The sequence below is a fragment of the Camellia sinensis genome, chromosome 7 (assembly GCF_055761805.1).
Source record: "Camellia sinensis isolate YWXY chromosome 7, ASM5576180v1, whole genome shotgun sequence".
Taxonomy (NCBI): Eukaryota; Viridiplantae; Streptophyta; class Magnoliopsida; order Ericales; family Theaceae; genus Camellia; species Camellia sinensis.
In genome coordinates, this window is record NC_138967.1 from 187,968,847 (window position 1) to 187,990,967 (window position 22,121).

At 32.0% G+C, this 22,121-nt stretch overlaps 1 protein-coding gene and 1 long non-coding RNA gene across 6 annotated transcripts in view; one reads left to right on the top strand and one right to left on the bottom strand.

Annotated features, from left to right (window-relative positions):
- The window catches only part of LOC145788988 (putative germin-like protein 2-1), a 93,264-nt gene that overhangs the window by 70,312 nt on the left and 831 nt on the right, over positions 1-22,121 (top strand). Inside the window, exon 2 of one of the 2 annotated variants that reach the window (XM_082880189.1) lies at positions 21,234-21,274. In XM_082880189.1, coding sequence (XP_082736315.1) covers positions 21,234-21,274 — 41 coding nt within the window. Of the gene's footprint in view, positions 1-21,013; positions 21,275-22,121 lie in introns of those variants that run through there. The other variant, XM_082880188.1, reaches the window with a different exon arrangement.
- LOC114320793 (uncharacterized) lies at positions 9,586-13,840 on the bottom strand. 4 transcript variants are annotated; one of them, XR_014334836.1, is made up of 8 exons: positions 13,486-13,840; positions 11,931-11,985; positions 11,572-11,818; positions 11,422-11,483; positions 11,249-11,332; positions 10,845-10,905; positions 10,068-10,694; positions 9,586-9,945 (listed from the first exon to the last, which is right to left on the bottom strand). It is a non-coding gene; the product is annotated as an uncharacterized LOC114320793 (long non-coding RNA). The 4 variants fall into 4 exon arrangements; XR_014334837.1 differs by having other exon boundaries at positions 9,586-10,174; positions 10,611-10,694; positions 11,931-12,057; XR_014334838.1 differs by having other exon boundaries at positions 9,586-10,189; positions 10,611-10,694; positions 11,931-12,057.

The following is a 22,121-nucleotide window of genomic DNA, read 5'->3' on the forward strand; positions in this document are numbered from 1 at the left end:
GCAGTGTTGGACGCTCGAGCGTGAGATTGGACGCTCGAGCGGGAGTGTTGTGTGTGACGCTCAAGCAGGGGAAGTTGGCGCTCGAGCGAAGGCCTGGTTCTGTAAAAGTGCTGGGAGTATGTATCCGGCGCTCGAGCGGGAGTTTGGACGCTCGAGCTGGGGTCTGTGAGTGACGCTCGAGCGGGAGTTTGGACGCTCGAGCGGGGTGACTTTTATATAAGTCCGAGATCCGACTTTTGGATCACTTTTTCAAGATCTTTTCTCTCTCTTACTTTCCAAAAAGCCATTTTCAGAGCTTCTCACTCTAAACCGGCCCTTCTCTCTTAGATTTGATCTAGTAAAGATCGTTTGCTCACCTTTTGTCTTCACGAAAGTTGTGTTGATCGTCGAGGGCTTCCTTTTGATCTGAAAATTTCGAGATTTGGAGCATTTTGATTTTGGTCTTCATCTTCTTTGGGGCTCCGAATTTGAGGTAGGGATAACCTACTCCTTTCTATGGTCTTTGTCTCTAAATTTTAGTATTTTGAGATGTTGGGTTTGGTTGGGTAATTTTACGAGAGTTTGGGGCTTTTGTGTAATTTTACAAAAGTTGGGGTTTTATTTATAATAAACCTAGATGCATGTTTGGCATAGAGAAATGGAATAATTGTTGAATCATTGATGAAAATGGGACCCTAAGGGTTGAAATGTAAATTATGGAATTTGACCTATTTACATCATTTGGTTAATTGGGATGATTAATCGTTAGAGAAGAGGAAATGAAATGGAAATGATGATATGGGAATATACGGGGTTAAAGGGTGTAGTTGAATTACTCATCACTCACCGAATTGTAATGTTGATTAAATGTCCATTGTGCATTTATTTTCTGTTTAGAGATAACTGCTTTGGGCTATCGGTGGAGGATAGTCGTGATTGTTGTAGACAATGCATGATGATTAGGCAAACTAAAACTAATCGATTGAATGAGTCATAGTGTATGACGGTGAATTGAATACATTAAATTTATGTATTGGTTGATTGCATATAGAACCATTGTGTTTATATGTGTTGTGTGTAGAGGAGGAGATAGGGGATGTACTCCGCGGTTTAGGGGAAGATGGGGGATGTACCTCTAAACCGGATAGTGTTGGGAGGAGATGGGGGATGAACTCCGTAGACAGAGCTCATATGCTTGTCTAAAGAAATGAAGATAGAGCTCATATGCTTATCTTTGAGAAGTGTAGATATAGCTCGTATGCTTGTCTAGAGAAGTGAAAGATAGGGCTAACATGCTTATCTTTGTGAAATGTGGATGTAGCTTATATGCTTGTCTGTGAATGTGGGATATTGTTGTTATACATATCTGTTGAAATGACGATAGAGCTAACATGCTTATCTGTTGAAAAGGGAAAATGAAAAGTAACTTGGACTCATAAGTCGTTCATCATATAATGTAATTTATATGGATGTATCAGTGTTGGCCATCTATCAATTGCTAATCTTTTAGTCATTGTTCATGGTTGGTTTAGTGTATTTCTACTGGGCTGTGGCTCACCCTATATGGGAATATCATTTTCAGGTGCAGGTAGCATGCCACCTCCAAGGACATAGCTTGGGAGGCCAGAGGCGGACTTTTTGTGTTGTCTTTACTTTTGATGTATTACATGTAATTTCAAGCCAAGGGCTTAAATTGTAAATGAGTTAGAACTCTTTTGTTGTAACCAAGTGTTAACTTGGAAAGCTGTAAGCCCGTAGGGCATTTGCTTTTGTTGTTAACATGTAATACTTTGTAAGGATTATTTCTGATTAATAGAAGGATGTGAGTACTTTTACTTATCAATGCATGTCTTTATTGTTGGGTTTAATGTTCTTATTTTGGGGGCGTGACAATGTGGGTAAGGTATGGTTTAATATTTTCATTTTTTTAGGGATTTCGTGGAGTGATTGTGGAAATTATTGATATTACCTACTTGGTATTAGCCTAAAATGATTACATAAATTTTAATTGAAAAAAAATAGTGGGCTTCACATCCACAAAGCGTATTAACCCACTAAAAAGTGTAATACTTCAATGTAACATTTAAACGTAACACTCCAATATAACACTCAAAACAAAATCTTAGTGCAATACCCTAATATAACACATAAAAAAATTCATTAATATAATTTTCTCAAACGTAACACTCCAATATAATACTCTAAAAGAACAACTTAACGTAACACTATAATGTACCATACAAAAAAACTCTTTACTGTATTTTTTTCAAACGTAACACTCCAATATAACATTCTAAAAAACCGCCTCAGTGTAACATTTTAATGTAACACACAAAAAAAACTCCTTAGTTTATTTTTTTTTTTCCAAATGTAACACTCTAATATAATACTCCAAAAAATCTCATTAGTGTAACACTATAATGTAACATACAAAAAAGCTTATTAGTGTGCTTTTCCTAAATGTAACACTCTAATATAATATTTTAAAAGAACTCCCTAATGTAAAACTCTAATGTAACACAAAAACTCCTTGACGTAACATTCTAATGTAACACCCAAAAACTCCTTAGTGTACTTTTTTTAAATGTAACACTTCAATATAACACTCCAAAAAAATTTCTTAATGTAACACTTTAATATAACACAAAAAAAAAAAAAAAATAAAATAAAATAAAAACTCTTTGGTATACTTTTCCCAAATGTAACGCTCCAATGTAACAAAAAAAAAAAAACTTTTTAGTGTACTTTTCCCGAATTTAACGCTCCAATGTAACCAAAAAAAAAAAAAAAAAAAAAAAATTATTAGTGTACTTTTTCCTAAACGTAACACTCCAATGTAACATTAAAAAAGAAATGATGTGATATTTTTCAAATCATTCCAAAATGAGTACAAATATTACTTAGTAAGTTTTAGACAAATATATAATTTCAAACTGTCGGTGTTACCTTTGGAAAAAGTACATTAAGAAATTTTTTTTAGTGTTTTTGTGTGTTACATTGGAGTACATTACATTGAAGTGTTACATTTGGGATTACACTAATTAGAGTGTTACGTTTGGGAAAGGTACACTAAGGATTTTTTTTTTTTTTTTTTGAGTGTTACGTTGTTACATTTGAAAAAAGTATATCAATGAGTTTTTTAGTGTGTTACATTGAAGTGTTACGTTATTAGAGTGTTACATTAAAGTGTTAGGTTTTTGTTCGTAATGTGGGTGAGATTTGTTCTAGAATGAGGGAAAATCCAAAACTTCTATAGTGCAAATTGCTTAAATGTGTAATTTTACATTTTGAGAAATCCATTTTTATCCCTAAAAAATTAAACTTAAACATGTAAGCGACTACCCTTTTATGTAATTTTCACTTTAATAGGACCTTTGGGTTCATAAGAAAAAAGGAAAGATTGAGCAGTTCACAAGAATATATTTTGAGACTTATTGGTGCTTCACCCAAAGTAAAAAGGAAAGTTGTAGTGAAACTAAAACCTCCTTTGATCACAACGTTTTTTTCTTGGATTTTAATTTGAGGGCTGGCATTAGTATCTGTGTGGGTGATTTTCTGACCACACTGCCCGCTTAGTAATCAGCTGGAGAGCACTGGCAGAATAGATGGCACCTGACTGACCTGCAACAGAAATATAAGAATCCCGTGGTGGTTTCGACCACCCGGGGGCACTCCGAAGATCAAGTCAGTATATCTCTCAAAGATAAATCAAATATTAAACTCACAAGTTTGAGTATCAAAAGCATACCTTAGACCCATGGGGGTGCCTCTCTTTTATAGCCAATACAATCCTAGTCCCAATAGGAGCCTGACCCTAATGGACTTAGGATTACTGCCAATCTAGGACTCCCATGGGATTAAGATAAACTCTCTAAGAGTCTTATCTTTACCCAAACTGAAGTCTTCTCCCAATCTAGGACTCTTGTCCATATCCAAGTTGAGTTCCCTCTTCATTCTAGGACTCTTGTCCCTTATCCGCTTATCTCGAATTCCGATATTTTCGGAGGCAACCTCGGCCTAGCCGAGATGACCTCGGCACAACGACCAAGACACGTGGCACCTCGGCTGACGCGTCGGCGTCACCTTGCCACGTGTTGGTACTCAGAAAATATATCCCCACAGTATCTTATTAATTATTTTCAATTTTTTATTATTTTTATTTTTTTATTACAATAATAACCTCAAATAAAATTATTAAAAATAATATCGATATAATTTTGGGATACCCTATCTCAAAATTAAGTCACACACCTATTATATCATCAGTTAGGGTTTATGAGAGCACCCATCTCCATCACCATACATCCACCTCCCCCAAATCTCACATTTAAAACCTACCCATTCTCAAAACTTTAAAAATCCTTTGGCGATAATATTTTAATGTTAACGGTAGCAACCATTTGATTACCTACATTTCTTCGACAATGACAATGACTAAAGCTTTTCCGACAACCATAACTTCATGAGACGATAGGAGTACAACAATAAAAACTCAGAGGAGGTTCATAACTTTGATGGTGTTTTTAGCTTAGAGGAGATTGACCTTGTAAGAGTAAGTTTATTGAGAAAAATTACAAAAATAATAAAAACTGTTTGTCATTTTTTCAGGATTGAATTCCTTAACATATGATCGAAATTCAGGAATATAGACCCGAACATTGTTCATTTGTTCGGGAACAGGTAGCCAAACATTTCTTATTTATTCCGGAATAGATAACTGAAACTTGTGGAGATCGCAGAACTCACAAAAAGGGAATTTTGAATCAACAACAAAAAACTTTACATTTATTTTCTCAGGTTATGAACAAGTATGTAGAGATAAAGTAGTAATCACTTTCGTGACTTTTGTTAGAATTTTTGAGAAAGAGGCTTTTTCGGGTGTGGGTGTGTGAATTCAATTGAATTGGTGAAATGTTTTCACAAAAATAATTTTGATATTATTTTGGAGAAGAAAAGAAATTTTAAGGATTTTACAATTTACAAATAGGAATCCAAAGAAATAAATAGTCCAAAATAATTAGTGAAATATTAATAGTAGCACTCTTTAATTTCAATGTTGATTTGTTTGGCTTCATCCGTGCATTTTAAACAAAATGTAAAAAAAAAAAAAATTTAAAAAAATTCTTTTAAATAGAAAATAAAGACAAAATAAAATTTCAAAAACTCCAAAAGGTAACATATAATGGTAGCTTCCAAATAAATCATATATATATATACTCATCTTGTATAGATGAATCTAAAAAAATAAAAAAAACTCACCAAACAAAAAATTTATTTATTTATTTATTTACTTATTTATGTCTTTTCTAACCTTTTATTTAGATTTTTTTTTATTTTTCAATTTGTCTCGTTGAATATAATCTAAAAGACCAATTTTTTTTGAAAATTTTTATAAAAAATTATTAAAGGCAAAAATGAACTAACAGAAAAGGTACAAAACAAACCCCAAACACTCATCAGACGTTTCGTTTGGCAAGTGAGTTGAGATTAAGTTAACACATTAAAAGATAAAATACGTAAAAAAAATTAATAAGACAAAATATTATATTCCAATTATAATAATCATTTTATTTGCTTTTTCTCACAAAATTACAAAAACATAAAAAATTCTTCCCCAATAATTTTTTTTAATCAATCTAAAATAACTAAAAAATAAAAAAGTCCAGTTAAAAAAATTCTACGCAATCAAAGGCTTAATAATAACTCATTTCGAAGTGGCTTTTATAAATTTCTAGGCTAATTGTCCTTATAAATAATAATAATAAAAATAATAATAATAATTAATTAAAACTTTTTTAATAAGACCAACAACAAAAAAGTATAAGCAAGTGGTAAACGGCGTTAACGGAACGTGAAGTGAAATTTCCTGAAATTCAGTGGGCTCCACAATTTTGATAAAAAGAAAATGAGTGAGAGTACTAATTAGCGCCACCACTAATTATGTGGCGGTGAGTCTCACCCACTGCCATAATGTTGTTGTTTTTTTTTTTTTTAAAAAAAAAAAATAGATACCACATCATTAGTAGTTGGTTTAGAGCACCACTTTTAGTGATCTCTAGCATTACCCTGGATAAAATTGTGTAGTGTGTTCTTCTTATACGTGGTTTTTTTTTTAAATTTTTTATTACACTTATAATTATAAAGGTAAATTACACTCACATTTATGAGATTTAGGTTTAATATATATTATCTTTTGAAATTTGGGAAAATCTCCTATCATTGTAATTATTTAGAAAAAATAAAAATATTGAATTTATGCACTTTTTCTTTTCTTGCTTTACTTTACTTCTTCTTCTTCTTCTTTTTTTTCCCCTTTTCTTTGCTTTATTTTTTTTAATGTAATTTCCTCTATTTTTCTATTAGGAGTTGTTATCTTTTATATAAGTAGGGTAGTTTGTAAAATGAGACTATTAACTACATGAGTGGAAATGAAATTTTCAGAACGATAGAGGGTGAGATGTAATTGGACCAAATCTTAGAGGATGGGTGTTAGTGTAATTTACCTTAATTATAATTGAATTTTGACAAAGTAATATCATTGTATGCCCTTCATATGGAATAATTATTGAATGCATTTTCAAGTTCTAAGGTTGCATGATATAATTGAATTTAATTCTAAGGCTGCATGATAGATTCAAAAATTATTTTGTTTTTGTTGTAAGATGTAATTAATGAAATTATTTAATAAAAAAATAAATTATTATCTTGAAAAATATTTTTGTAACGCCCTTAAAATAATACATGTAAACCAATCATTCTTAACATCCATAGACATATGAGAAATAAACATATATTCATTTATCAGAGTATTCCTTACAAAAGTATTACATATTGACAACAAAAGTAAATGCCCTACGGGCTTACAACTTTCCAAGTCAATACTTAGGTTCAACAAAAGAGAGTTCTAACTCTAAACACATTAAGCCCTTGGCTTGAATTACATGTAATACAAAAGATAATCACAAAAGTAAGCCTTGAGCTTCTAAACCTCCCAAGCTACATCGTTGGAGGCGGTATATCACCTGTACCTGAAAATGATGTCCCATATTGGGTGAGCCAACGCCGAGTAGAGATATGCTAAACATAATATGAATGATAACTAAAACATTAGCTTTTGATAAATGTTTTACTCACAAAAAGACATACATCTCTTTCATAACCAATCCATATTCACAGATATATATATATATATATATATATCAATCCTTTTCCGTTTCATTATCCAAACCAATTCATAGATATGGTTCTCTATTCATCCAGACAGTTTATAATGAGACTACAACTCATGTTAACAATCCTTTGACCATGATCAATTAGTATGAGACTACAACTCACATCATTAACGTTTCAATACTCCAATTTCAAATGAGACTACAACTCATATTATTACCACTTCAATACTTCCGTTCATCTACGTTATGCAAATGTAATCAGGATTTCGGGACTTTTACCCTGGACGCTCCGGCCAACTTAGTTATCAATAGAGTCCATCCCCTATCTCCTCCCAAACAGGTTTGAGAGTACATCCCCTATCTCTTCTCAAACCATGGAGTACAACCCCTATCTCCTCTCAAACAAGATACATATGCAATGTATTTAAACACTTATCATATACAATGATCAAGCAAGCACATATTCAATGTATTATTTCATCCGTCATATTTAATGACATACTCGATTGATTAGTTTTAATTCATCTAATCATCATGCAGTGTCTACAACAACCAAGACTATCCTCCACCGATAGCCCAAAACAATTATATCTAAACAGATAATAAATTCATCAAACAAATAAATTATCAACATTTTCATAGGTGAGTGACTAATCCATCCAACTATACAATTCCATCTCACAATTGCCCAATCTCATTATTTCCAAACCAATTTACATTCCCATAATTAATTTCATTAATTACACCAATGACCCGACTAAGCCCAACCAAGGCATTTTCCCATTTTTCTCAATATTGACTCAAAGGTCCAAATATCATCAATAAATATCAATAACCCCATTTTAAGACTCAAATACACATGTGTAGTTCAAAAGGAACAAAACCCCTCTTTATACATTTCAAGTTTTGAAACTCTAACACCCAAAATTTTCCAATTTCAACATTAAATAAAAAAGACTACATGTTTATATCAAAGACCATACATATGAGTAATTATCCCTACCTCAATTTCGGAGCTCAAAGGAGAAGAAGGTGAAAACCCAATATGCACCAAACACTAACTTTTTCGGATCAAAACGAAGATCACGCCGAGCTCCACACTTTATACAAAGGAACTAGGGTAGAAGATCACTAGAACTAGATGTATTTGTAGAGAGAAGATGTAGTCTAGAGAGAGAAGCTCTCAAATTAGGGTTTTGGAAAGCTTTAGAGAGAGAGAGAGCCAAAAAAGTGATTCAAAATAGCTTCACTTCGGACTGATATACATCACAGTTCGCTCGAGCGTGGAACGCCCCGCTCGAGCATTAGACATAGACTCCCGCTCGAGCGTGAAAAGCGTCGCTCGAGCGTGGAATGTACACTTCCAGAAGTTCTGTAGATGAAGGTCCCCGCTCGAGCGTGAAAGTGGACACTTGAGCGTCCGATGTCCTGCAAGGAAAAATACTGAAGATTGAATAATCCCGCTCGAGCGTCAGACTGCCAGCTCGAGTGGAGGAGCAAATGCAAAAGGGCCCGCTCGAGCGTGAAGGCCAAAATCTGGAAATAAACTATTTGTTTCTAAACACAACCAACCTGTTTCAAACCTGCCCAACACAACCCAAAACTCAAATACAAAGAGTAAAGGATGGAAACGAGAATAAGACAATAACACACATCCACGGAACCGAGTCCGAAATACAATAAACAGTGGAGGGAAAACCAGGATCACTATAATTTTTTTATTTTTACTTATTGTCACCATACCATTACTAGAATACTAGTCACTAGTATTGGAAAAGTGACCGGAAGTGGGTAGCGTTAGTGGCCAATGGTTGATGGTGGTGGTAATGGTATGACTAAGGTAAATTACACTACAAAAAAATTTGATTTTTTGCCACGGTAAAATGCCGTCGCAAATACCCAAAACGCCGTCTCAAAAGGTTTTTTGCGACGGTAAGTGGCCTTTTGCGATGGCAAGTGGGGGGTCGCAACAGAGGGGGTTGCAAAAGGGCTTTAGCGATGGTATGACGCCGTCGCCTTTGGTTTGCGACGGCAAAAAAGCCTTTTGCGACGGAAAAATGCCGTCGCCATTAACGTGTGAAAATCTGAAATTTTTTTGAGACGGCATTGTTTTGCTGTCGCTAAAAGGGGTATTTGCGACGGCACAAGTACCGTCGCTAAAAGGTTATTTGAGACAGCACTTGGTGCCGTCGCTAAAGCACTATTGGCGACAGCAAATTTCACCGTCGCTAAAAGTCCTCATTTTCAACCAAATGCCCTATCTTTTGCGACGCATTACTGCCGTCGCAAAAAACCCCTATTTGAGAAGGTGAGTGGATTACCCTCTCAAAAAATAAATAAATAAATATATAAAAATAACCAGTATTAAATGAAAAATAACTATAAAAAAAATCAATAATTACATAATAATATAAAAAGTCCAGTATAAAAATAATAATTCATCCATAATTAAAATATTCTTCCATTCCTAACAATACATCAACAAAATTATCCAATACATAATGTTGTTCACAAATCTAAATAACGTAAATCAAAAATAAAAATTTTCGTCATGCTTCTGCACTTCCCATTTGAAAAATAAATTCAAAAAAGAGATCAAATACAAGTAAAGACGCTGACAGAATATAAATATTCAACAGCTCTCTTTGGGTTGTAAGCAGCACGAAGAGCTCGAACAACAGTATCCCTATCCAAAGTCCCTCCACCCATATCAAGAATTTGCCGGACCGCTCCATCAAGGTTACTTCCAGCAACCAAATTCGATGCTGCTTAACCATAGACATTAGACTCTGGTCTGGTTGAACACACATTATTGGATTAACAAAGGTAACCAGTATTGTCCAAATTAAATAAACAGACAAAAAAAAATCATGCTCTTCAGTCTTCACAAGTTAACCAAAGAAGAAAAATACTCACATGGCAGTAACTGTAGAGGTAGGAGCAGCAGCAGGTGCAGGTGCAGACGCAGGCGCAGATACAGGTACAATATATATATATATATATATCATATTTTTTCAGCCATACTAAAACAAAAGATGCTAAGATAAAACAAATCCATAAAAGATAAGATATAACTAAGCACAGACATACATGAACCTAATCATGTATAAAAAAAAATAATAAGTAATAGGCATGCATGTCTAAACAAAACAGAGAACTTAGTGTTTCATGATTGGAGAATAACAAATGACACGCAAAAATATGCAATAGGTTTTGAATTTTTGTCAACATGACAATACTTGAATTTTTAAATCTGAAAAATAAACAATGTATCATTTTCTATGTTTTAATTTATCCATATCATAGCTTTTGTCAAGTAATCTGTAACATTCTTTTGTAAAGACATTAAGTAAAAAAAAAGTTAGACAGCAGATAACGTAAAATTTTGTATAGTGTCATTAAACTCATAAAGTGATATCATGACAAAAAATGCGAAGAATAATAAATTAACTTTTTTACCTAATTACAATTCACTATTTTTCTCTGATTAGGAGACTTTCAATTTTCCCTCTTCTTGGGTAGGAGGACTTGACTAACAAGGTTCTGGCGATGAAAAGAATCGTGAGAACAGCCAAGTTAGTAGTAGTTATCAGAAAAAATTACAACGGGTGGTAAGAATTTCTGAAAATCATAAAAATAATCGTAAGGCAAACCTAAGAGGGAAAAAAAGAAAAAAAGAAAAAGCCAAACAACCTTTGGAGTGCAGGCAACCAAACATCTCTATCATCAACGAGGCCGAGTTTCATTCTGCAATCTGCCAACGGGGGACCAAATGACAAGGGAAAAAAAAAGTAAGACCATGCAACAGATCTTTAATAGAGAAAGGCTTGATTTATAACAACACTTTCAGAAAAATATGGCAAGAGTACTGCTCTTTTATTGTAAAAGTTGAATTCAAAATAGCCCTCAGTTTTATTAAATGCCCGGAAAAAAAGAGTCAAGCGTTCTGTTTTGTGCAAATGGTAGATCCCATGGCCATGGACCGCAAAATATGCACTTATTGATCGGTCATTGTCACCAATTCGATAAAAAAAAAACTTTTTTTCTTTTTTTTTTTGGTTGAAAAAATGAAGAATTCAGAGAAGTTGAGTGATCACCTTATTGAAAGAGGCGTCAAGATCAGGTTGAATTGATGGAAAAAATTGAATTTCTCTCATGGGTTTCAGAATTTGCCTCAAATCCTGTTAATAGTCCACAAGAACCTATTTCAATTGAAAGGAGGAAGGAATCAAAAGGAACTTTATTCAATCAAAAAGAAATTCAGTAGTACCATTCTGAAGCACTAAAACTGCTTTTGTATCTTGGTGAACAAAAAACAGATCGTTCCTTGCCCTACAGAACAAAAGAGAATAATCTTAAAAGTGAAATCATCAAAAAACCAGGTACGGAGCGAAGATAGGGAGAGAGAGTGAGATCTTACCTTAAAATGTGGATTCATTCCTTAATAGAAATTAAGGCCATTGTATCCAAGCGACTGTGGCAATAATTCCTCAACCTCAATCCTAGAACTAGAACAACCGATACCTTTCTTGGTTCGACTACGATTAATAGACTCAACCTCAGCCAAAAATATGCTATAGACTGGTCTGTGATCCGAGAATCTTGACTCTCCACGAACATAAGATGCTTGATAAAGGCCTCTACCATACCACAATATCCGATCACACCTTCACATAAAAAAATAGCTAATTAGTACTCAAATCAGTTTTTGAGCCACTTGTGTGGATTCAAGTTCCTCGCTCTTTTTAATTTATCAATTAAATGAATAAAACAGATTACCATGCAGGTGTTCTTCTCTTCTCTTTAGGGTGCATATCATCCCCCGCATATCTGTCTGAATTATTTGAGTACTTGTAAGTGGGAGGGAAGTAAATCTTTCATTCATTACAAATTTAATATTGATTATCTGTTACATAAAAGTAAAAGAGGATGATCATGATTTGATAAAAAAGTCCAAAACACACACACACCACGCACAGACTAATATAGTCAGCCATTTTTATATTCTCTTGTAAATCATACCTAAAGTTCATTAGAAAACTGAACCACCTAGTAATCCCAATTGTCAATAGTTGCCATTTGGAATTATATATAACCATTGATCAGATAATGTACGAAGGGATAAGGATGACGATGATGAATCAATGGTTTCCACAAATGGCTATAAACAACTCAATAATTCTAGTCTAACAAAATTAGCCACCCCAATTGAAAATAACAAACCTTTTGTTTAGAAAATCAAACATATACATGTATGTATGTGTATAGATATGCACACACACACACACACACATATATATATAATTAGGGGGTGAAACTAAACTGTATTGTGATCACAAACTTCAAAAAATAACCACCATCAACTCAAATTTGTGATATTCATACTGGATTACATGCTTGACAGTACAAGTAGGATTAACTCCTTTATCCCTTCTTGGAAAAATATAAAAAGTGAAAACTTGTTAAAAAGAAAATCAAACCAAACTAAGTCTTGTGTTGGTTTTCATTTTTTGCCTTTCCGCTCTGTCAAGAGCTATATATACAGTTAAATTAAATAAATTGAAATCTTATTTCACTACAACATTGCATATCAGTTTAGTCTATTCCTCTTACATTTCCATTTATAGTGATCATATATCAAATGGAAAACCAAATGGTGACAAAACGTAAAGTAAAAACATTTCCTTGGAATTTAGATGATACATAAAGGTAGTCATCAATCACAACCAAAAGATGTACCAAGTGCTGCTTCCGCTACATCTAAATAGATGAAGTTGAAACACCTGAATTAATTTGTAAAATGCTAAATTTATAGCAGAAAACATATAAACTATTCCTCTTCAAATGTTCTTTGAAAGCAAACTCTCAAATTTGAATTTTGGGCCTCAACTAAGCCAATTTTACAGTCTTTCCTAACTACTCTAACGCTAAAAAAATTACTAAAGGTTTGTGAAGTTCTTGATTTCATGGACTTTTCTATTAGGAAAATTTGTTAACAATATCAACTAGCAGTGATTAAACTACTAGATTAGCTATGCAATGATAACAAACATTAAACACAAAAAAAAGGAAAGAAAGTAACTGAAATTTAAAGAACATAAAAACACAAGTCAGCATGCACACCCAACTAATTAAATAGAATCTATCACCAAAGAACATAAAAAAACAGATCAAGAAAAAAAAACAGATCATATATATATATATATATATGTAACAGATCAAAAACCCCCCTATATACACTCACAGATGTATATATATATATATGTGTGTGTGTGTATGAAAACCCCGTATATCCGAAATCCCGACACAGAGAGAGAGAGAGAGAGAGAGATACCCTTTGAAATCGGCGGTGAGGGAAGATCGCCGGTGAGGGAGGAGTGGCGGTGAGGGGCGAGCAACCGTCAACGTCGTTTGTGAGAGAGAGAGAGAGGGAGACAGCAGCGGCGGTAAGGGAGGAGGATCGACAGTGAGGTACGAGCGACGGTGAGGGAGGATCGGGAGTGAGGGAGGATCGGCGGTGACGGATGATCGGCGCCGTCGTTGTGTGAAAGAGAGAGAGAGGAAGGAGAAACCCTAGATGGAGAGAGAGAGAGAGAGCGAGCAGGAGGAGAGGAGACGGGTCTAAGAATAGATTAGGGATTTTTGGGTTTGAGAGATTGGGGATTTTTTTGCTTTTGGGGGCAAGGGAGCGGGAAAGCTAAAAAAAGAGGGGCGGGAACAAAAAAAAAAAAAAAAAATATATATATATATATATATTTTTTAAGGGTCAAAAATGAAATTTAAATAATAAAATAACGTCGTCTAATTTTTTTTTTTTTTTTGAGACTGGGGTTGTTATCGTCAAAAAATTTTATTTTTTGTTAAAATATATATTTTTTCTAGTTAATGAATTTTTTTAAAAAAAATTCTTTTTTTTTTTAGTTACGAAGATTGAAAATTTATTTGTTTCATTTTTATTTTAATGAAAAAAAAATATTATTATTTTTTATTTGGTAGAAGTAGGGGCAATATTTTAATGAAAAATATTTTAATAAAAAAAAGGTGAAAGAGAGATGGTGGTGGTGGTGGTGATAGCGAAAGAAATTAGTGGTGAAGTTGTGGTAGTGGTAGTGTAAATGGAGTGGCAGGGGTGAAAGAGAGGTAATGGTAGTAGTAGTGGCAATAGTGGTAGTGGTGGTAGTGGAGTGGTGGCAATAGTAGTAGTAATGGTAGTCGTAGAGGTGAAGTTGGTAAAAGAGATGAGTAGTGAGAGAGAGAGAGAGAGATGAGTGAGAGACAGATAGAGGAGAGAAAGCGAGAGAGAGAGACAGAAACAGAGTGATGAGCGAGAGAGAGACAAAGTGGTCGCTAAAAGTGCATTTTCTTGTAGTGGAGAGCTCAGTAAATAGAGAAGCGATGAGGGAGAGAGTGAGTAATGTGAACACAATGGGAGAGATAGACAAACAGACAGACAAACACATAGAGAGAAAGAGAGAGAAACAAAAGAGTGAGAGACAAACAAATAGACACAGAGAGAGAAAGAAAGAGAGAAAAGTGATAAGTGAGAGAGAGATAAAGAGAGAAAGAGATATAGAGAGAAAGAGATATAGAGAGACAGAGAGACAAAGAGAGAAAGAGATAGAGAGAGACATATAGAAAAATAGAGAGAAACAAGAGATGAGAGAGACATATAGAAAGAAAGCGAAAAGAGATGAACGAGAGAGAGAATAGAAAAATAGAGAGATAGAGAGAAGAGAGATGAGCGAGAGAAACAGAGAGAGAAAAAAGAGATGAGCGAGAGAAACAGAGAGAGAAAAGAGATGAGAGAGATAGAGAGATGAGAGATGAGCTAGAGAGACATAGAGAGAAGACAAATGAGAGAGATAGAAAGAAGAAAGATGAACGAAAGACACACAGACAGATAGACAAACAGACAGAGAAAGGAGAGTGATGAGTGAAAGAGAGAAAGAGAAGAGTGGTGGTAGTTAAATGGCATTTGCAGTAGTGGTAAATGTGGTAGAGAATATGGGTGGTGAGAAAGAGAGATGAGTGAGAGACGAATAGAGAAAAGAGATAGAGAGACAGAGAAAGAGACAGAATGATGAGCGAGAAAGAGACAAAGTGGTCGCTAAAAATGCATTTTCTTGTAGTGGATTGATAAATCGAAAGGGAGCTCAATAAATAAAGAAGACAGATAATTCAAAACTCTTTTCAAAACTTAATTCAAATCAATTTTTTAAATATTTTAAAAATATTTTAATTTTGTGAGAGACAGATAAAGAAGAGAGATAGAGAGAGAGAGAGAGACAGAGATAGAGTGATGAGCGAGAGAGAGAGAGATAGACAAAGTGGTTGCTAAAAGTGTATTTTTTTATAGTGGATCGATAAATCGAGAAGGAGCTCGATAAATAGAGAAGATGAGAGTAAGAGAGTGAACAAGGTGAACATAGTGAGGGAGAAATAGACAAATAGACAAGTAGACAGAGAGAGAGTGAGAGAAGAGTGATGAGTGAGAGAGAGATAGGAAGAGAGAGATAGACAGAAAAAGAGATAGAGAGAGAGAGAGATGGAAAGATAGAAAAAGAGAGAGAAACAAGAGATAAGCGAGAGATAGACAAAAAGAAAGAGAAATAGAGCGAAAAGAGATGAGCGAGAGAGAGAGACACAGAAAAAGAGAGAGACAGAAAGAGAAGAGAAATGAGCGAGAGAGATAGAGAGAGATAGAAAGATAAGAGAGAGAGAGAAAAAAGAAATGAGAGAGATAGAGAGAAGAGAGATAGGCGAGAGACACAGAGAGAATGAGAGAGAGAAACAGGCAGACATAGAAAGAAGAGTGATAAGTGAAAGAGATAAAGAGAAGAGAGAGAGATATAGAGACAGAGAGACGGGAAGATGAAAAAATGAATGAAAAGAGAAATGGTATATCAAAAGAGTAAGACAACATTATTTTTTTTAATTTTTTTTGCGATAGAAAAATACCGTTGAATTTATTCAAACCATTTTGTGACTGTATATATATATATATATATATATATGAAGCTATCTCAAAACCACAATCACTATGCTAGGTTAGAGTTTTCCAAAAACTCTTTTGAGAAAATTAAACTTTCTTGTTTTCCGTGTTATATTGTTTTTACTGAATTTTTTAAATATTTTAAGTATTTTTTAAAATTTTTAGACACACCTAACATAAATACACCTAAAAATTAAAAAAATTGTAAAAAAAATCTTTTAAAAATTCACTAAATACCAAAAATACAATAATTCAATACATTTTTTTTGTATTTTTATGTATTTATTAATTTTTAAAAATATTTTTTCATAATTTTTTTATTTTGTAGATACATCTAAGTAAGGTACATCTAAAAAAAATATTTAAAATTTTAAAAATATTCACTAAAAAAAAAACACGAAAGTCACTTTTTGCGACGGCAGAAAATGCCGTCTCAAAAAAGCAGAGTATTTGCGACGGCACCATTTACCGTCTCAAAAAACAGAGCATTTGCGACGACACTATTTGCCGTCTCAAAAAATGAGAGTATTTGCGACGGTATTTAGTGCCGTCGCAAATGCTCTGCTTTTTTGAGACGGCAAATGATGCCGTCGCAAATACTCTGCTTTTTTGAGACGGCATTTTTTGCCGTCGCAAAAAGTGACTTTTTGAGACGTTGAGACGGCAAGTGTGCCGTCGCAAATAGTTCCGTCTCGTATACCCAGTTTTCTTGTAGTGTTAGGTAGATAGATAGGTGACATTGGCTAAAAGATGAAATAATTGACAAATAAATAAATAGTCTAGATAATATGATCTTTTAAATTGTTATTATTCTTGTATCCTCAAAAGATTAGAGTTTAGGGTTATTGCCCCTAAAGATTTCAAAATTAAATTTATGGCGCGAGTGCCTTATGCAAGGGCGGAGGGAAGAAGGGTCCAGGGGGGTCACGTGCCCCCCCCTAGGATTTGGAAATTTTTTTTTTTTTTGTTGCAAACATAAAGAAAATATTTTAAATAAAAAAAATTTATAAAAATATTATTTAGAGTGAAATTTCAATGACATTTTTAAAATTATAAGAACAATAATGATTGTTTTGATTGAAAATAAAGAGATTATGATATTATTATCTATGAAAATTCCAATATAATGGTGATGCTTATCATTATTAATATGCAAATTTAATTAATCTCAATGAAAATATAGTATTTATTGAATTGTTAGTTACATTTGACATGTAGGGTTTATCCTCTATGTGTTTCTTTACTATTGGTTGATGATATCACATGTCAATGATGATGTGGTATGACAATTATATTGAATTTTTACGTATATTTTGTATAAAAAAAATTATTTTATCATTATATAATTTAATTTAAAACTTTATATTCATGACTTTTTTTAATATTGTCCATAATACACTAATTACAAATAACATTCACTTTGTTTGATTTGAGTTTTCTAAAAACACTTTTCAGAAAATTCTATTTTTTTGTTTTCTGTATTTTTTTGTTTATACTGAATTTTTTTTAATATTTTAAGCAATTTTTTAAAATTTTTAGACACACCTAACATAAACACACTTAGAAAGTATAATTTTTGAGAAAAAAATCTTTAAAAAATTCACTAAATACCAAAAATATATATATATAAAAAAAAATCAGTACATTTTTCGTATTTTCATGTATTTATTAATTTTTTAAAATATTTTTTCACAAATATTTTATTTTGTTAGACACATCTAAGTAAGATGCATCTAAAAATTTTAAAAAAAAATACTTAAAATTTTAAAAATATTCACTAAAAACAAAAAAAAAAAAACGAAAAATAAAAAACTCAATTTAAAAAAAACTTAACGACAATGCTACGTAGCTCAAATTTTGTGGCTCAAAAGTGGCTCAAATGGCCAAAACGACGTCGTTTTGAGTACAAAACAACATAAAAATGGCCAAAACGACGTCGTTTTGACCATTTGAGCCACTTTTGAGCCACAAAATTTGAGCTACGAGACATTTTCCAAAACCTAATTCAAAAAACTCAAACCAAACACACTGTTATTTTTATTTTTTTATCTTTCTTGAAGTCAATCGTAAAATTTTATGTGAAATATTTTTGTAAAAATTTTCAATATTATAATTAATCACGTGCCCCCCTTGGGTTTTGGAATTTTTTTTTTTTTTTTGTTGCAAACATAAAGAAAATATTTTAAATAAAAAAAATTTATAAAAATATTATTTAGAGTGAAATTTCAATGACATTTTTAAAATTATAAGAACAATAATAATTGTTTTGATTGAAAATAAAGAGATTACGATATTATTATCTATGAAAATTCTAATATAATGGTTATGTTTATCATTATTAATATGCAAACATAATTAATCTCAATGAAAATATTGTATTTATTGAATTGTTAGTTACATTTGACATGTAGGGTTTATCCTCTATGTGTTTCTTTACTATTGGTTGATGATATCACATGTCAATGATGACGTGGTATGACAATTATATTGAATTTTTACGCATATTTTGTATAAAAAAAATTATTTTATCATTATATAATTTAATTTAAAACTTTATATTCATGACTTTTTTTAATATTGTCCATAGTACACTAATTACAAATAACATTCACTTTGTTTGATTTGAGTTTTCTAAAAACACTTTTCAGAAAATTCTATTTTTTTGTTTTTCGTATTTTTTTGTTTATACTGAATTTTTTTTAATATTTTAAGCAATTTTTTAAAATTTTTAGACACACCTAACATAAACACACTTAGAAAGTATAATTTTTGAGAAAAAAATCTTTAAAAAATTCACTAAATACCAAAAATATAAAATAAAAAAAAATGAAAATCATACATTTTTCGTATTTTCATGTATTTATTAATTTTTTAAAATATTTTTTCACAAATATTTTATTTTGTTAGACACATCTAAGTAAGATGCATCTAAAAAAGTAAAAAAAAATAGCTTAAAATTTTAAAAATATTCACTAAAAACAAAAAAAAAAAAAACGAAAAATAAAAAACTCAATTAAAAAAAAACTTAATTCAAAAAACTTAAACCAAACACACTGTTATTTTTATTTTTTTATCTTTCTTGAAGTCAATCGTAAAAATTTATGTGAAATATTTTTGTAAAATTTTTTAATATTATAATTAATAAGTGCCCCATCTGAATTAATTTCTTGGCTCCGTCACTGCCTTACGCCTTTCATATTTTAATTTAAATTTGAACACTTATTACTTGATGATTTGATGAGTTTATATATATATATATATATATTATAAAAGTTTATGTTATTCAACTCAACTTAATTAGTTGAAAAGATAAATAAATCAAACTTAAATACATTTATTTAAAACTTGCTGAATTATCCAATTAAATTTTAAATAACCAATTAGTTTGCTGAACACATCGACATATGTGCTTCTTCAGTATTCATTTGTATCTTAGGTGATAGGAAGCACCAGTGCAAGGGACAAATTTTGTCTCAAGGACATAGCATCAAATGCTAGCCTCGATCATTCATATGTTTCTATGTTCTACAATATAATTTCTGTAGGTTTCCAGTTTCAATTCCTATTTCTATTCTGTTTAAATATTGTTTCGAGAACAGTGTTTGGTTTACTGTGGTTTGTGGATTCTGCTTTCTGTTTTGCAAAACAAATGCAAAAGTGACAAGGGCTTGTCTACATGTTTTGAAATTGCAATTCTCTTGAATTTCCAAATGTTAAACAAGAAATAGAATGACAAAGAAAAACAAACAAAAAAAAATTCGGTTGCCATTTGGAGGATTTATAGAGAAGTGAACAATACAAAATATTTAAACCAGGGTTAACTCAGGCACAATTACTTTAAAAAAAAATGTTTATTCTACCAACTAAAACTAATTTCAATGCGATGAATTATGAAAAAGACTGAAAGCAAAAACAATTGGAAAACTAATAATAAGTTAAGCAAAAGTGATCATATCTGTGTTTTGACTAAAAAATTGAGCCGGCTTGTCTTCAACCCAAGAAATGTTCTTCAACTTTTAAAGGACTTTTTTTTAAAAGAAAAAAAAAATTGAAGAATTTTTCGTAATCTCATTGCCGTTTATCTTAATTTTTATTGTTTGATCTAAGTTTAACTTAATTTCAACGTGTATTTGGCTATTTTTATTAAAATGTTAATTACCATATTATCTGTATTCATGTAGTTAGTTATAAATTGAAATGTCGCATTTGGTTGGCACACAAGATAAGGAGAGGATTTGAAATAGGTAGTGTGGGATAATGAGTCCCACAAAACAATAGAGTAATGTGAATGATAATACATATTTTCGTATCTCATGTTTGAGAAGGACGAGTTTGGATGACATTAGTATACGGTTAATTATTACATTTTATCACTCATTATGGAATTGAGTTATCCTGTTTCAGAAGGATAGAGTATCATATCGTGACACACTATCCTATTATCAAAATGTACAACCTAATATGGAGTAAATGAATCCAATCCAATGAAGAACTCGTCCAATTTTCTCTTTTATCTAGCAACCAAATGTGCATGAACCCTTATCCCATCCTTTTTACCATGAACATTGACAGAGGAAGGGACATGACAGACAAAGATCCTCCCAACCATACAGTATAGTGGGAATTTTGAAGGAAAAAAAAATCGAGACACGGTCAGGTAAATAGAATGTATTGAGTACATGAAACCGAAATTTTGAGTACAAAGAATCGTGTAGAGATTCCTAAACCAACTAAAAGTAGCTAATTGGGGAAGTTTAGTACCCATGCAGATTTCTTCTGGTTTTCTTGGACGGCAATCATTAAAATCAAATAGAAATAAATTAATAACTCTCTCTCTCTCTCTCTCTCTCTCCCCCTATATATATAGAGCTCAACACATGTTTGTTTTTCACATCTCCACACTCCTCAAGCTCTAACTTTTGCATTTGTGTGCATCCATTTCATCTTCTTCTTCTTTATCTACTAATATTTGTTAGTTTTATTAGTTACAAAACTGAAAAAGGGCTTTTCAAGATGGAAATCAAATCTTTGTTATTGACTTTGGTAGCTCTCATAAGTTTTTGCTATCTTGTCCATTCCTTTGAACCTAGCCCTTTGCAGGACTTCTGTGTTGCAGACACTGATAGCTCTGGTATATTGCTTTCTTACTCAGCTTTTCTTTAATTTCATTGTAGCATCGTATCATCTGTCTCACTCACTCACTATCTCATATATTTGTCTCGTATTTATCTCATATTATTATGTCATAAAAATCAATGATAGAAAAATATAAAATACAGGACAATACAAGAAGTGAGACAAATAATCTCACGTCCACTTAATATCTCACCACTTTTAAGTTCTTTGTTATCCTCATACCAAAATTTAGATGTGCATTAAATCATCGTGCTTTGATGCCATTAAACTCGGTCAAAGACAATTTTCCTCCCAATTCTTCTGTTCTGATATATTTTTAGTCATAGAATTATGTAACAATCTCAAAACACTATTTTATGACTGAAAGTTCATTAGAATAGAAGGGGTAGACAAATTTAAAAACATAATGAGCATATGGTGATTCCCACACACATGCATGGGAGCTAAAGTTGATTCATTTTCACCTGCTTGATGTTTTAAAAATAAAATAAAATGAGCATATGGTGTTAATCATTGGGTTTGACCTTCATTAAAAAAAATAGTAAATAAATAACAATAAGTATTATACATTCACTTGATTTTGTGCTAGCTATACCCATTACGATATATAATTGAAAAGTTATTTTTACTCATAAACTGTAAATAAAAATTACACTATTTTGAACCAAACACTTAAATAAATAAATAGTCTCATAAAGTGCACCAAATAGAATTATATTTATTGGACTTCTATATTATAATTTAAATAAAATAATCATTCCAGAAAACAGGGGATATGAATTTTTTGAAACTTTTTGGACAGAGAATCCTAGTCCCTTTGTTTTATTATTGATTATATATTA